This window comes from Pelodiscus sinensis, chromosome 1 (genome assembly GCF_052426305.1).
Source record: "Pelodiscus sinensis isolate ZL-2025 chromosome 1, ASM5242630v1, whole genome shotgun sequence".
In the NCBI taxonomy this organism is placed as follows: domain Eukaryota; kingdom Metazoa; phylum Chordata; order Testudines; family Trionychidae; genus Pelodiscus; species Pelodiscus sinensis.
Window position 1 is genome coordinate 127,688,670 of NC_143052.1, and position 15,483 is coordinate 127,704,152.

Below are 15,483 nucleotides of genomic sequence, written 5' to 3' on the forward strand. Positions count from 1 at the left end.
GGGCAGTGAGAAAGGCAGGAGTCAAGACAGCAGAGGAGGGTGAGGAGTTGGGGGGCAGCAGGCACCAGGGGAAATGATGGAGCAGGGGGAGGAGACATAGCAGCAGAGAGAAAAGGTAAAGGTTTATAAAATATTTATTAATAACTTGGGTGCCACAGTGGCACATCCAAACAAGCCACGTGAACTCAGTACAGGTGTACAACACAAAATCCATTCTGCTCATGGGAGGAAACTCTTAAGCTATGTCTACACTGGCAGCTTCTTGTGCAAGAACATCTTGCACAAGAACACGTCCACATTGCCACGTGCAAGTTGTGCTTTTGCGCAAGTGCGTGCATGGCAGTGTGGACGCTCTCTTGAGCAAGAAAGCTCCGATGGTCATTTTAGCCATAGGGGTTTCTTGCGCAAGAAATCCCTGCCAAGCGTCCACACTGCCCTCTTGAGCAAGAGAACTTACACCTGTTAGAAAAGAGCGTAGCTCTTGCGCAAGACACCCTCTCTTACCACTCCATACTGTAAATTTCCTTGCACAAGAGCAGGCTGGCAGTTTGGCTGCTCTGTGGGTTCTTGCACAAGAACGGCTGTACGTGCGTAAGAAGCCGCGAGTGTAGACATAGCCTTGGAGGGAACACTTCCCCCAACTCTCTGCCCCCGAGTTAATGTCACACACATTGGGTTAATGCAACTGCAGGATAGCTGCATGCGGGGGGGGGGGGTGTTTGGTGGGGGCCAAACGAATCCCTGTTGGTAGGAGGATGGTGGGAAAAGTCCTTCAAGAGGGGTGACATGACACCTTTTACTTCTGGTCATCTGTCCATCTTGCCCCGTGCGTGTTACTTCCGGAGGCCTGGTTAATGAGGGTCAGGGAGTGTGGCTAATGGGGCACCACCAAAAATTATACAAATCTGCCAGCCCTGGAGGAGGAGTGCGTTGGCTGCCTGCGCCACAGGAGGTGTGAGTTTAGCACAGGGTTTTCCTGTGCCGCAGGATGGTATGTGTGTGTGTGTGTTGGTGTGGGATTTTTTTGTGCTGTGGTTTTTTTTTTTTCTCAACCTAAATTGCTGTGGGGCTCCGTCGAAATTGTTTGAATTGGGCCCCACACTTCCTAAAGCCAGCCCTGGATCTAGGCATTGAATCTTTAACAGAGAGCTTTACTTCCAATTGTTTATCCACATTTTTTAGTTAAATAAGTGTTTCCAAAAAACTTCTAAACCAATACTCTGTCTCCCCAGAGAGTTTTTAACCATCCAAATACAACATCCCTTTTTAATTATCATAGTTTTGATATTTGTGATTGTCTAATCCTCCTAGTTTTTCACACATGCATGTAGCCTTCCATGGAAAACAAGACAGAAAAGACCTGAATGTTTAAGGTTCAATAAAGAAAGCAAGAAGAAAAGCCTTCCATACTTTATTGATCACAAAATCTTCAGAGGGTAGCCATGTTAGTCTGTAACTGGGAAAACTTAAAAAACAACCAATAGTCTAGCAGCACCTGAAAGACTAACAAAACATGTAGATGGTATCATGAGCTTTCATGGGGTCATACGAAGAACTGGTTTGTGCCCACGAAAGCTCATGATGCCATCTACATGTTTTGTTAGTCTCTAGGCTACTCGTTTTATTGATCACAGTTAGCCTGATCTGTTTTCTTTTCCTTGTATAGATCCTTTTAAATTCTATCCAGACAATATAGGGAACAGAATTTTCAGTCCAGACTTCTGCTCTTTAAACACTGGCCTCTGCCACATGAACTAAATTAGAACATTCCTGAGTTAGGGGATAGTATTAGGGCTTATCACCTCTCTGCAGGCCACTATAGATAGAAATGTCTAGGCTGCATCTTCTTTCTGAGATCATATCTCTCTAAACTTTGGTTTGCATTATTTCCTTGTTCCAGGCCGAAACGAGCTCATTGCCCGCTATATTAAACTGAGAACAGGGAAAACGCGTACAAGGAAACAGGTAGGTGTGAAGTTGACTGTGTTACACTGGCTGCTTTGTTTTTGTCCTGTAGGATGGAAGGGCTTGTGTGAATAATTGCCTGTCTGCTGGTTGCAGTTAATCTCTGCCTCTCGGAAAGAGATCATCGCAGCTGGGTAATGAGAGTTGTGATCTCAGTCGATCTGAGTGTCTTCCAATAGGAATGTAGCACTGCAACACAGGGAGATGTCCTTACATTCAGTGAGATAGTAAATATCATATTTTTGGGTTACTGAGAGAGGCCATTAACTGGCTTAGGCCTATGGTACCTTTCTCCCCTTCCTTCTCAATGACTGGAAGTTGTTACCATCTAATGGGTGACACATGAATGGCAGTCTCAATTCTGTCGGTTAGACAAGAGTCCCATCGTCATAGCTGGTCCCCTGTTAGGCCATCCCATTTGAAAGGCCAAAGAATGAGTAGCCCTAGGAACAGAACTCCCTACACCTCAGGGGTTAGAACACAGTGGGTGGTTCGGGCTATTGAGAATAGCCTGGCATTGCTGGATTTCAGGTCTCAAGACCTTTCAGTTAAGAAGCTTTCAGGCACATACAAATTCAGGGTTAGCTTTACTCCTCTCTTAACTCACCCGCTTTATAGAGGAGTTGGGCAGAGGCTCAGGCCTTATTTGTCCCCTTTTTTATGATGGTCGTATGCTAGTTGTTGGGATTTTACTCACTTTTCCCCAAACCAGTTTTGGGATTTCAAAAAAGCCATATGCCGGTTTTCACCCAAACGTTGGCTGTCTGGAAACCTGGGGCTTATTTGAGGGGAAGCAGACAGGGACAGGCTGAAGGGCTAGGGTCAGCAGAAGGCTCTCCCTGGCAGAGGAGATGGGTACTCATGGGTTGCAGCCTTCCGCTTCTCTCCTGACCCCAGCCTGTTAGTGCAGCCCCAATGCACAGAGCTGCCCCTCCTACATAGAGCTCCCTGCTGATCCCAGCCCATCAGTCCTGTCAGCTTCTCTGCACAGTGGGGCAGCAAGACAGGCAGGGGGTCCCAGATAGAACTGCCTGGATGCTGCAGGGAATGGACGGCTTTCTCAGCTATTGCCTCCTCAGTCTCTGACCCCCATCCCCTGTGAGCGCCAAGCACTCCTTCAGTCCTCTGCCTACTGCCCATTGCTTATGTTTTTTACTGATTTTTAAAAATAAAGCCCAATGAATTCCCAGGGGGATTAACAATGGCAAATGAAGGCCTTAGGCATAGCCTGTGGAGGAAAAGTCATGGGAGTCAGAGGAATTTATAAAGGCAAGGGTGGTGAGATGTAGGTATGAAATCCCTTTGGGGAGCATCCCTTCTCTCTGGACGAGGCTGCAACGTGGTACTATAAGCAGAGCAGCAGCTTCTGCCTTCATTCTCTTCAGGGCCTAAGGAGTCTGCTTACATGCCACAAGTCTGTGCTTTCAAGAGCCGTTGAGTCAGCAGAGGCCTCTAATTTGACACCTGTTCTGAGTCCCTGCGTCATAATCACAGTAGGTTTGTTTACATTTGAGTTACCTCAGAAATTCCCACTGGAGACCACCCAGAGTTACACTAGTATGGATTTATTGATTGAGGAATTAATCCTCTACTATAAGCACTATATAGTTAAATTAAAGAGGATATAGCTGTCACTAAATGTTTAAATTAAGCTATCTCTCTCTCTCACACACATTCCTGCCCGCAGGCTCTCACACACTTACACAGGCACATGGGTTGCAGAAGAAGCCAAGACATGTAGATTCTGGAGGGTCTGTCTGCTGATCATGGCTGGGGGAGCTGGGCAGGAGAGAAACTGGCTGCAGGAAGAGGAGCTTCTCAGAAAGAGAGCTACTGTCACATGCTCTCTCCTTTTCTTGCCTCTGTACAACTCCTGTGACTCATCACCAGGGAGCATGCCCAGACTTCCCTTGATCCAGTAGAGCAGCAGTATCTCCTTGATTGGTCTGATCACTCATCACCTGGCTCCAGGTGCTCAGCCTTGCAGTTTCTAATCCCAAACACACATTAGTCTCCATGCACACACACATTCATATTTTAGGGGAGAATGCAGTTTACAGCAATTTACAAGCAGTGTGGATGAAAGTTACAAAAAATTGGAAGGTTTTACAAAGATTACGACCAGTTGCCGAGTTTAAAAGACAATGCAGCTGAAACAATTACAAAGTTTCAGAGACGCATTTACAAATAATCAGTAATGAAGTGATTTAGAAGACAACTGTCCTCCTCCCCCCAACAATGCAGTCACCAGGAGGTTTTTGTCAGTCTCTAAGTCATGTGTTGGCAGGACCTCACAGTTAGTGTATTTCCAGAAAATCCATGTGTAAAATCAAGTAATAGCTCAGGCAGAGGCTTTTATGCAACAGTTTGGAAGAAAGTCTTACTACAACCTCTCTTTAAAAAAAAAAAAAAAAAGAAACTGAAAGGATTGCAAATTCCCCAATGCACAGACGTCATGGGCTTCTGTTCAGTATTGCAGGCAACACCCAAGTTGTCCCCTTGAATGAGGATGGTACTTGTTTTCCCATGCAGGTGTCCAGTCACATCCAGGTGCTGGCGCGTCGGAAAGCCCGGGAGATCCAAGCCAAGCTAAAGGTATGCTGGGCATCCTTACCCATAACACAAACCCCAGCCTGTCCCTTATAATAGCCCTGTTAGAAGGGAGATCAGCAGTTAAACTGCCGTAAGCCGGGGAGGAAGAGGCACTTCCCAGGAAGTGCTGAGCTAACACTTGTATTGTTATGGCTCTGTGGTGCTGGAGGCAATTTCTATTTAAAGAATGAAGAAACAATGACTTTCATTTCTATGGGGCTGATTTACCTCTGGTGTATGCTGCCTTAGTCTGCATCACAGGGCTCACAGTGGCAGAACATACCTGGGGGTGGAGGAGAGTTTGTGGTGGCATAAAATGGCCACAACCTCCATTTCTTGCACTGCGAGAGCTTGTGAAAGGGTCAAGATGAGACATGGGGATGAGCTGACTCCTGGTGGAAATCCAATGGAGCTTCCAGGACAACCTAAAGCTACCTCAGCTAGCATAACCCCAAGGGCACGGCTGTGGTGGCAACAAGTACCTCCTCAGGAGATGGGTCTGTGTTGGGGAGGAACAGGCCTCGCAAGTTGTGACTTCCTATGCCAGCTGAGGTGACCTTGACCACGTGTCTAACACATGTCTGGGTGAGAAATATAATTTAGGACTGAGCTGCTTCGAAGCTGTAAGTGATCTCTGGGGTGTATTAACAGAATTGTTGTATGTAAGACACAGAAGGTTATCATCCCACTGTACTCCATACTGGTAAGGCCTCAGCTGGAGTGCTGTGTCCTGTTTTGGTGCCACTCTATAGGAAAGATGTGGACAAGGGTTAGAAAACATGACCAATAGGCAGGCTTGGAAGGAGGAAATTTTTATCATTAAATGTTGGTAAACATCAGTTTCACCATACACACGCAACCTGAAAAAACCCATTTCTAGCAGCAATAACGGAAAGTTACAGCTAGGCAAACAAGAGAAATGCTGCTTGAGAAGGTATCAGAGTTTGATTTAAGGATATTTACTGTGTATATTTTGACGTGTGATATTGACAGTTTGTGTTTTAATGGTTATAAACCTTTAATTTTTTCAAGTTCAGTGTCTATTGTCATTAAATAATTGCCTCCCCCACCTCATTATTTCCCACAATGTTAAAAATTTAACTAGATAAAAATAAAAAGCCCTTAAAAAGCCATAATTTTTGCAACTGTGAAAATTTAAATAGACAAAATAACTTTAAAAAAAAAAACATCTGCCAAAATTATTTAAAAAGATTAAATTCTAGCAGGCTCACCTAAAGAAAGGTTTTAAAAACCCAGGGTATGTTTAGTCTTGTGAAAAGAAAACTGAGGGGGGGGATGTGATAAAACTTTTCAGATATGCTAAGGGATAAAGAGAATGGGAATCAGTTGTTCTCCATGTCCACTGAAGGCAGGACAAGAAGTAATGGGCTAAATTTGCAGCCAGGGAGAGATAATAGGAAATGCTTTCTAATTGTAAGGGCATTAAACATTAGGCGGTTGTGGAATCCCTGTTGCAGGAGGTTTTTAATAACAGGTTAGACACACACTCGACAGAAATGGTCTAGGTTTACTTGGACCTGTGTCATTGGAGCAGGCTGGAATTGATGACCTCTCAGGGCCCCTTTCAGCCCTACATTTCTATGACCCCTCAGTGTTCATGATCAGGAGCTGACCCTCTTTAAATAACCCAGCAGGACTCAGGCCCGATCAGTGTTGAATTGCATGCATGTGCATTTTGAGCCCTGGCCACTACTACACTTTCTACCCCACTCTCAGTTTCACTGTAGAGCTCTGTTCTAGTTCTGTGATCTGTGAATCATGTCCCCAGCTGCTTTGGAAAGAGAAAGAAGTTACAAATTACAGCTGCACAGTTTCTAAGATGCTAGGTCTGGCTCTCTGGTCTGAAAGCCTGGGTGCCAGTCAGTGATCTATTCAGGTGGAAACTGGCATGAGAGACAAAGTGTGAGTAGGAAAGAACAGCCCACCATGTGCCAGGAGTTACTGGATTTGTATCTGTCACTTTGATACCCATCCTGGAGCACCACAGCCCTGAGATTTGGCATGATGGGAAAGTGAGCCAGCTGAGCCTGCTTTCACTTAACACCTAGGGGCAAAGAGCCTTCATTCACAGGGAACGAAATTGTCTTGGGGAGCTCCATTTCTAGCATCCTTTTATATTTCCTTGGGCCTTGCTGTGAGCTCTGCTCAGATGCCTGCAGTGAACCATTTCCCCGCACAAAGCAGTTCCTTTCTGACCTGCACAGACAAGTCTGCTTCACTGATTTAACTTACTTACTTCACTCCCCCCACTCATGCTTGTAAAGCAAGTAGATACAATCAGAGTGGCGACTGCCCTTCTTCCTGCTGACATCTGTGTGCTCTCCTGCTGCTGGTTCCCCTGCCATATCAAATACATATTTCGTGTTTATACCCTGGAGATCAGACCTGCCATGTTCTGATTTATTTGGCAGTTAGCAGAGGGTTATTTCCACAGCTCAAACAATAGTGTATTCTGCAGCAGTCCACAGTACCTGTAACAGGCTTGTGCTCCATGTTTATGATGAATTTAACAAAGATAGGGTAAAGCTTGAAGAAGACTTCCCCAGAAGAAAGCAATTTTCTATGGCCCAGTTGGCTAAAGTATCTGTCACCTGAGCTACAGCCAAACTGAAAAATGATCTGCTAAGAAAAGAAGTGGGGGAGAAGTTGTCCTCATTTCTTTCTTTACAAAGCATAAGAAGGGCTGGAAGGGGCAGTGGGCAGGAGGGGAATGGAAGGACATTTTTGTTTTTATGACTTCAGCGACACGAGGAATGTGAAGTCTGCTCCTAAGTTCCCTGTAAGTTGTGCCGCCTGCACCCCAAACTTCTAGTCCAGCCCTGAACCTATCGTTCCCACCCCCGAGCCTGCTCCCCAACAGGAGCGTTACACTCACCCCACCCCTCCATCCCAAAGCCTGAGACGCTCATCTCTGATCCCATCCCAAAGTCTGCACCCCACAGCAAAAACCCTCACAGCTTTGCACCTCTGCCCTCTGGCCGAGCCTCCTCATACACTGTAAACCCCTTGGCCTCACCCTACCATATGAATTTTATTATGTGCACCAATATAAATGTGATGTGTCACACATCACCGTGTCACACATCACCTCCACATTGGTGCACATAAGAAAATCAATTCCACTCAGGGGTAGGAAAAATTAGAGGGAACACTGGTCTGCTCTTCCCTATTTTTGCTGGATGTCCAGAGAAATTGATTGAATTTCTCATCCCTTAGATGCAGGGGAAGGGATCAGTGATGAATTTTTAACAAAGACAAGTTTGCTTCCACCTCTTTGTCAGAGATTTGAATTAACAAAATTCAAAACGTAGAAAAAATTTTTAAATGGTCCAATTGAAGATCCCTTCTACTCTCAGTTGCCCAGTTTTCATTTCTCAGTGACAGTGTGTTGTTACTCTACAGGTTGTCTGTCATTTCTTATGTCTTCCACATAAAACAGAGTAGACTACATTTGAATTTCAAATGGAAAAGCAAATTTAAAAAACCCTTTTTTCAGTGGTGGCAATTAGAAAAATCTTTTTATATGATCAAGAAACAAAAATGGATATAATCTTTTTTTTAAATTAGCAGGTCATCTCGAAAATATTTTCCTAACACCTTATTTAAATAGGTCTCTGCAGAGACATTCGCAGGCTTTTGAATATTTGTAGGCATTGTCAGCAGTTAAAAATATTTCCCTCCACATAGTGAGTGCTACCAGCTGGTTCTGTCAAGGCCCCATGGAAAGCACTATAGCTGGAGACCATTTCGTCTGTAGAGATTCAGTTATTTTCAGGGTGTTTTTTTTTTACTTCTGCTGGTTTTTTTTTTTTTTTAATTATTAAGCATTCAGGGATTTTTGAGGGAAGAGAATATATTTTAGGTACTAAAGTTAGCTGCAAGGGAAGAAGGTACTACTTTTCTTCACTTGTAAGAGGTTTCCTATTCTCAGTTGTTTATGAAGGCCATCATCCCACCTGTGACATCACTGTTACAATTATGATGTCACAGACAGAGGAGAGTCTAAATTAGGAACTGGGTAGGGAACAGGGGAGTGGGAGGGAGAGTTGTCCTACCTGCTGCAGATGTTCCCTAGCTGGGAAGAAGAGAACTGCCTGTAGAAAGAGCCTTGATATTCCTGTTGTACATATGAAACGTGCTAGTGACTACATAGTGTCATTGCCCACCAGCATAAATGCCCAGCTCCATAGCATAACTAAGGCTTTGTCTGCACTTGTGGTGGCATGTAGGGTATGTGTAGCTACATGCCGCAGTGAGAAGCTCTGGTAGAGGAGATTCAGCGGGACACTACACTGCCAAAAATAGCAGTGTAGATCAGCTTGGCTGTACAGTGCATATACCCTAGGGTTCAGGCATATAGGGCGCTCTGCTCCTCTAAACTCTGCTTTGCCATCTACACTGCTACTGATAGCTCTGCTAGCTGGGCATACAGTGTCCATACACTACACAGCACTGCATGTATTGCTTTCCTCTACAGTGAAAGCTGGGCTTTCCCGCCATGCATGCCCAAGGGCAATTTTATAGTTGCTTACAATTTGTTTTCTCCCTGAAAGTACGGATTATAATAAAGTAACCGATCCTCACTTAGAGTAGCCCACATGCCAGGTTGGAGGGGATTGTCTGGTGGTGAGCTGTTTTTGTGTTACCAGTGAGTCACAGTCTAGATTTTTATTCATGGAAAAGTATCTGTCCCGCTCCAGCCCCTTGCCAGTCATTCAGAAATGGCTGGCTGGATATGACTCTCATGCCCCATAACACAACCTCTCAGCCTTGGAGCTGAGACTAAGTGTGAAAAGGTTCAGCCCCAAAGGAGAAATGTTGGGAAAGTGCTAAGTGAACAATCACCGGATTTTATAGTGGAAGTTGCAGCCTTAACTCTGGTGAAGGACAGAGCTATGTGTGTTGAAACATCACTTGTGGTCTTGCTGAATGACTTTACTGGCCTGATTTTTCCGAGGTGCTGAGCACCCATTTGTCTGAAGGAGAGTCGTGGATACCTAGCACTACAGCAGGCCATATATTTATTATTATAATCACCGTGTCTGTTCTCCCTCCTCTCCCCGCTAGGATCAGGCAGCTAAAGATAAAGCCATGCAGAGTATGGCTACAATGTCATCTGCCCAGATCATCTCTGCAACCGCCTTCCACAGTAAAATGGCATTGCCGGGCCTCCCACGACCAGCCTACCCTGCTGTTTCCGGGGTGAGTGAAGTGTCTCAGTGGAAACGGGGCAGGAGAGTCAGCTAGAGATAAGGATTAGAAACTGTGACACACACCCCATAAACACACCATCTGGGACAGGTTCAGAGTGCACCTCATTAACATGAAGGGCAAATTTGCCATGTAATAGCAACATTTAAGCTGGTGTAAATCCGAAATAACTCCAGTGAAGTCAGTGGAGACGCACTTTGCCGATGTAAAACCAATGTAGACAAGAGGGGCGTGTGCTGTTGTAAGATGTCTGTGCTGTCTTTTTTGGCACATGGTTCCTTTGTATTGGGCAAATCCATCCTTGCCGTCCCTTCCTAGCCCCCATACAGTCATGAGGGCTTGTTTACCATGGTGACGGGTGACCTCATCTGGAACTCAAGAGAGGTGAGACCTGATCGAAAGGCCCATGGGTGTCAATGGAAAGACTCCCCTTGACAGCAGTGGGCTTTGACCTGGGCCATAGAACTTTAAAATTCTCTGTGCCCTGCCGGAGGAATCCTACTGAGATCCCGAGGGGAGGGATACTCCTTCTGTCAGGGCAGGGGGAATGTTGAGCCTCTGGGACTATATAATTCAGAGGCTGTGCTAAGGGGATGATGGAGGGTCAGATACATAATGCAGTCTGCGTCTTGCTTTAAAGCCGGGGTGGGGACCCTTTTTAGGTTGGGGACCGCTAGCCCGCAGAAAAATCAGTCGGGAGCCACACGTAAGTCAGAAGCAAAACCAAAACAAAACACCTGGCCCCCAAGTGAGGAGAAAAAAGCCCTCACTGACAAGGCCACTAACTGAGAAGCAGAAAAAAAACCCCACTCTCCTCACTCGCTTCACTCATGCAACTCAGGGCGCCAGGATTCCCCTTACGCTCCTCTTACGAGAGGGGGAGGGGGAGTTGAGGCTCAGGGCTTTCCCCCAAGACTGGGTGAACTCCTCTGGAAGTCCAGGGCTAGTAGATTTTGTAGAAGCCCCAGAGATCTGGTGTGGGGACTAAAATGAGGGGTTCAGTGTGTGGGAGGGGACTGCCAGAGGGGGTGGGCTTCCTCCCCCTGCCAGGCAGAGATAGCCCTGCAGGGGCTTTAGTGCTAGCTTCCTGCCACTTCCCTACACAGCGGGGGGTTAGCACTCACACTCCAGCCATGCGAGGGTGGGATGGGTGCTGAGGCTCAGAAATTCACCACGGAGCCGTAGTGCCAGCACTATCTTGCCCTGTGGGGGAAGCCCCAAGTCTCGTGGGCTGGGGTCAAAGCAAACCGGAGCCCTGATCCAGTCCATGGGCTGTAGGTTCCTCATCGCTGCTCTAAAGTCACTAGATCAGTCACCTGAATGCCCCAGCTCCAGTAATGGGAGAACCTTCTCTCTCTCTCCCTCTCTCTCTCTCTCTCTCTCTCTTCCTCTCTCTCCTCTTTTTTTGTTTGTTTGGTTTTGGTGCTGCCAGTTGTAATGCACTGCAATGTAATGTAGCAATCGGGATGTAACCTGATAAATAAGGAGACAATGACGTCTGACTGCCCGCTAACCAAAATGCTAGGCCCAGCTGTGTTCCTCCCTCATTCCTCCAGCTACTGTCGCCTCCATGTTCCCCTTGGACATTGTTACTGCATGACATATCAGCACCCAGACTGCCTTTCTCTCTCTCACTGTTTCTCCCTCTACCCTCTCCACTCTGTGAGAGGTCAGGAGAATAATGGTTTGGAATGGAGTCAGTATTCCTGGTTTTGAAGTTGGACTGATCGGGTGTACCCAGTATTCTTTGAGCCATGGAGCAAAAAACCTTAGAGCAGGCATGGGTTTGCAAGGCTTCCCCGAACCTGCTTTCAAGATTCACATAGCCAATGCAGAATGCCTGTGTGCAGCACAAAATAACGTTTTTCCTGCTCCATCTCTGAAGAGAGGTCTATTTCCTGGTACTAGCCTATCCTGAAGTAGCCTCCCAGCTCATCTCAGTGTGAGATGCTGGGTTAATTACACGCAGCCAAGGTGTCACAGTGACTATGGACTTTGAAATTGGATATCCCAAAATGGAGCCACTCTTACCCAGTGACTACCTCTGGAAACATTGGCCTTGCCTACCACATCCTTTCAAGACCCCTCGGTGGCACTGCAGGGGGATAGGGACTAACTTAGCCCTTCTCACTGTTGTACTGTGCCATAACCAGCCTCTGACAGGAGGAAGATCTGGCTTTCTGTAGCCGCAGGATGGTGACCGTGTCTGTACTTTGGTTTTGCAGTTTTGGCAAGGAGCTTTGCCAGGCCAAGCTGGATCCTCTCATGAGTGAGTACTCCCACACCTAAGCATACAAAGCATGGCCAAAAGACAGTATAAATGCATGGGGATTAATGTCTAGGTGGGCAGGCCACATAGGGAATCAAGTCAGAAGCTCTGCAGGTAAGGAGATTGCAATCTTTGAGATGAGCTTGAAGGACTCCCTGGAGTGAGTCTATGCTATGGGAGGTGTAGGTAAGAATGCTGCGTGCTGTTTGGGTCCCTCTTTATTGTGTTGTGCATTGGGTGCTCCACTGAAGTTAGGTTCTTAGAGTATTGACTATTTGGCCCCCTTTCTGGGTCCTTCTTGGGTCACGTGGAGTTACATCTCCCCACCTCCCTCAGAATAAGCCCTTCACCTAATTTGTCCAAAGAACTGAACAAAATGCTTTGATTTTTCATTAATTAACTCTCATGTGTATTCCTGCAGCGTGAAACCTTTTTCTCAACAAACCTATGCTGTTCAACCTCCACTCCCGTTACCAGGTAGGTAGGGGAACACCATTTCTTGTGTAGCACATACACATCATATTGCCATGTGAGAAAATCATAGTTCTTTAGTTGTAACTATAAAAGAGACTTCCGCACTTCCTGCCTCTGAGGGGGAAATGGGAAATTCAGACATGTCACAAGGAACCACAAAAATGAGAACAGCCTACATCTAGTCCCAGACTTAGTCTATCCAGCTACAGATTTACCTAACACGACCAACCAATGCTTGTTCCATCCAGCTCCACTCACTTAATCTAACCGTAACCATAACTGATCCAGCCTTCTACACCTGTCCTTTTCAATTTCTCTCATCCCCATGTACAAAAAGCAACATTTACTTTCAGTCTGAATGACTCCACTTTTAATTAAGGGAAGCCACAAACATAAAAGAACAGTATAGCTTCTGAGAGAGCACAGTGTGTGTGTGTCTCCTCTACAACAGGCCGCAGCAACTCCAAAACCAAAATGACGGCTTTCTCTGCACGCAGGCAGAGTTATTAGACAAATAGGATGAGACTCTGAAAGCTGCCTCAGGATTTAGATGCCACGATCCCATTAGTGGAAGCGGAGCAAGACTAAAAGGCTTGCTGGAGATTATGTAATAAATCAATTGCAGAGGCAGGATTAGAACTCATGGGCTACGTCTACACTGGCCCCTTTTCCAGAAGGGGCATGTAAATTTCATGAGTCGTAGTAGGGAAATGCGCGGGGGATTTAAATATCCCCCGCGGCATTTAAAAGTACTACTTTTAAAAAAGCCGGAAAAGAGCGTCTACACTGGCCCCGATCCTCCGGAAAAAGTGCCCTTTTCCGGAGGATTTTATTCCTACTTCAAAGTACTACTTTGAAGTAGGAATAAGATCCTCCGGAAAAGGGCACTTTTTCCGGAGGATCGGGGCCAGTGTAGACGCTCTTTTCCGGCTTTTTTAAAAGCCGGAAAAAAGCGGCGGATATTTTTATTTAAATGCCGCGGGGGATATTTAAATCCCCCGCGCATTTCCCTACTACGACTCATGAAATTTACATGCCCCTTCCGGAAAAGGGGCCAGTGTAGACGTAGCCATGAGGTTCCAGCACCCTGCTTCATCCATTAGATCGCTGTTTTCACCACAGTAAGGGGTTGCATTTCCAATGTGATGATCTCCACAGATGCCTTGCTCTAGAAGAGCAGAAGGTGTTTTTTCCAACCCAATCTCAGCATTTCCTCCTTCACAGATTTTCCTGTGAGGTAGCCAAGCAGCTTGTCTTGCTATTCATGTGAGGCCCAAGCCAGCTCCTATGGAAGTTGGTGGGACCCTTTCCTTTCACTTCAGTAGCAGTTAGATTAATCTATTACTTAGTAGCATGCGCAGGGACACTTGCTCAGAGAAGAACAATTGAGGAGCTGGTCAGAGGAGGGACAGCGTGCTGGGTCTGTGGCAAGTGTTTTTACATGCGGGTTTAAGTCCAAAAAGATTTTCACTGGGCTGTGACATTAGATGAAGAAAATGACAGTTGTTATCGACTTGGCTCTTTTTCATTTCATTGTATTATCCCCTTGCATTAAGGGTTTGATTCTCCCGCGGGCCTCTCACCTTCCCCATCGGCTCCACCTTGGCAGGGGCGAAGGGTTGCCAGCTCCAAACTTTGGATGTTAGAATTCTCTGCGTTCTTGGAACAACAACAAGACCAAGACACGGTAAGATACAAACCTCACTCCCATTTGCCATATATTTTTCTTCTCTGGATAGTTGTAATTTACACTGTTCAGCCTGGCTGTCTACACTGCAGCATTATTTCGGAATGACATTAGTTATTCCGAAATAACATTGTCCACATCTACACAACAAGCAGTTATTTCGTCATAATGTCAAATAATGTTGAGCTGGAGGACTGCTTGCTCCGACTCCTGTAACCCTCATTGTACAAGGAGTAGGGGAAGTTGGGGGAAGAGTGCTTTATCTCGAAATAACTGCTGTGTAGACTAGGGATGCAATAGTGTAATCAATTAACCAATAAGCAAAAGTTTATCGGTTAATGCTATAGACTACACGCATCTCTTCCCTCCACCCCCTCCCCCAACCACTAAATTTTTTAGCAGGCTGGCCAGCAGCCCAGCTCAGTCCCAGCTTGCACTAGGTCGGGGACCTACCACTGCTACGGCTCTGCATTTGAAGTGTATTAGGAGCCAGGCGGGCAGGCAGCCTGGTTCGGTTCTGACTCATGCCAGTCTGGGAGCTCAGATCCCCCCCGCACAGGGGCTGCTGCCACTCCATGCTGTTGCCTCTATAAGAGGCAGCAGCACAGGGCAACAGGTAACTGGTCCGTGATGGGGACGGGTTTTTAAACAGGCTCCCCTTGTGGACCAGCTCCTACCTGGCACCCTGCGCTTCTGCCTCTGATACACATGCAGCAGCACGGAGTGGGGCTGGAGTACACTGGCTGTCGGCCTCACCCCCAGGGGCTACAGAATAGTCAAGTACCCGATAGGAATTCATGAGGTTAATCCGCTATTCAGTTAACTGATAGTCGACATCCCATGTGTCAACAGCGCCAAAAGATAAAATAAGCTATTTTGATTTAAGCGACGCAATTAGCGTAGCTCAGATTGCATAGCTTATTTCAAGTTTAGCCCTGCTGTGTACGTGTCCCTTGTGTCTGGTTATTTCACTGTGTTTTGAAACATTCCATCCACTGAACTGCTCTGCACTGGTAGGACAAATTTAGAAGCCAGGCTTGGGAAATTTAGAATCTGGTACAAACAGATTCTCTGCCTCCATCAAAATGCCTCAAGGCCCAAGAGACAGAATAACATGAAGCCAATGTAGCCAGTTCCATGCCATTGACTTTTGGTTCCCCTCCTAGTGTAGTGGGGATTCAGGATACGTGCCGGGGTAGGAGGATGTGGCCAGAGCGAACAGCACATGGTGATCATGAGCCAATGGAAGAACCCCCAAAGAGTC

At 46.3% G+C, this 15,483-nt stretch overlaps 1 protein-coding gene across 5 annotated transcripts in view; it reads left to right on the forward strand.

The window, feature by feature from the left end:
* Window positions 1–15,483, forward strand: part of TEAD4 (TEA domain transcription factor 4) — an 81,156-nt gene that overhangs the window by 43,445 nt on the left and 22,228 nt on the right. For all 5 annotated transcript variants that reach the window (XM_089770673.1, XM_075900387.2, XM_089770681.1 and 2 more), the window contains 6 exons: window positions 1,901–1,965; window positions 4,498–4,560; window positions 9,646–9,780; window positions 12,015–12,058; window positions 12,480–12,535; window positions 14,089–14,219. In XM_089770673.1, coding sequence (XP_089626799.1) covers window positions 1,901–1,965; window positions 4,498–4,560; window positions 9,646–9,780; window positions 12,015–12,058; window positions 12,480–12,535; window positions 14,089–14,219 — 494 coding nt within the window. The remainder of the gene's footprint in view (window positions 1–1,900; window positions 1,966–4,497; window positions 4,561–9,645; window positions 9,781–12,014; window positions 12,059–12,479; window positions 12,536–14,088; window positions 14,220–15,483) is intronic.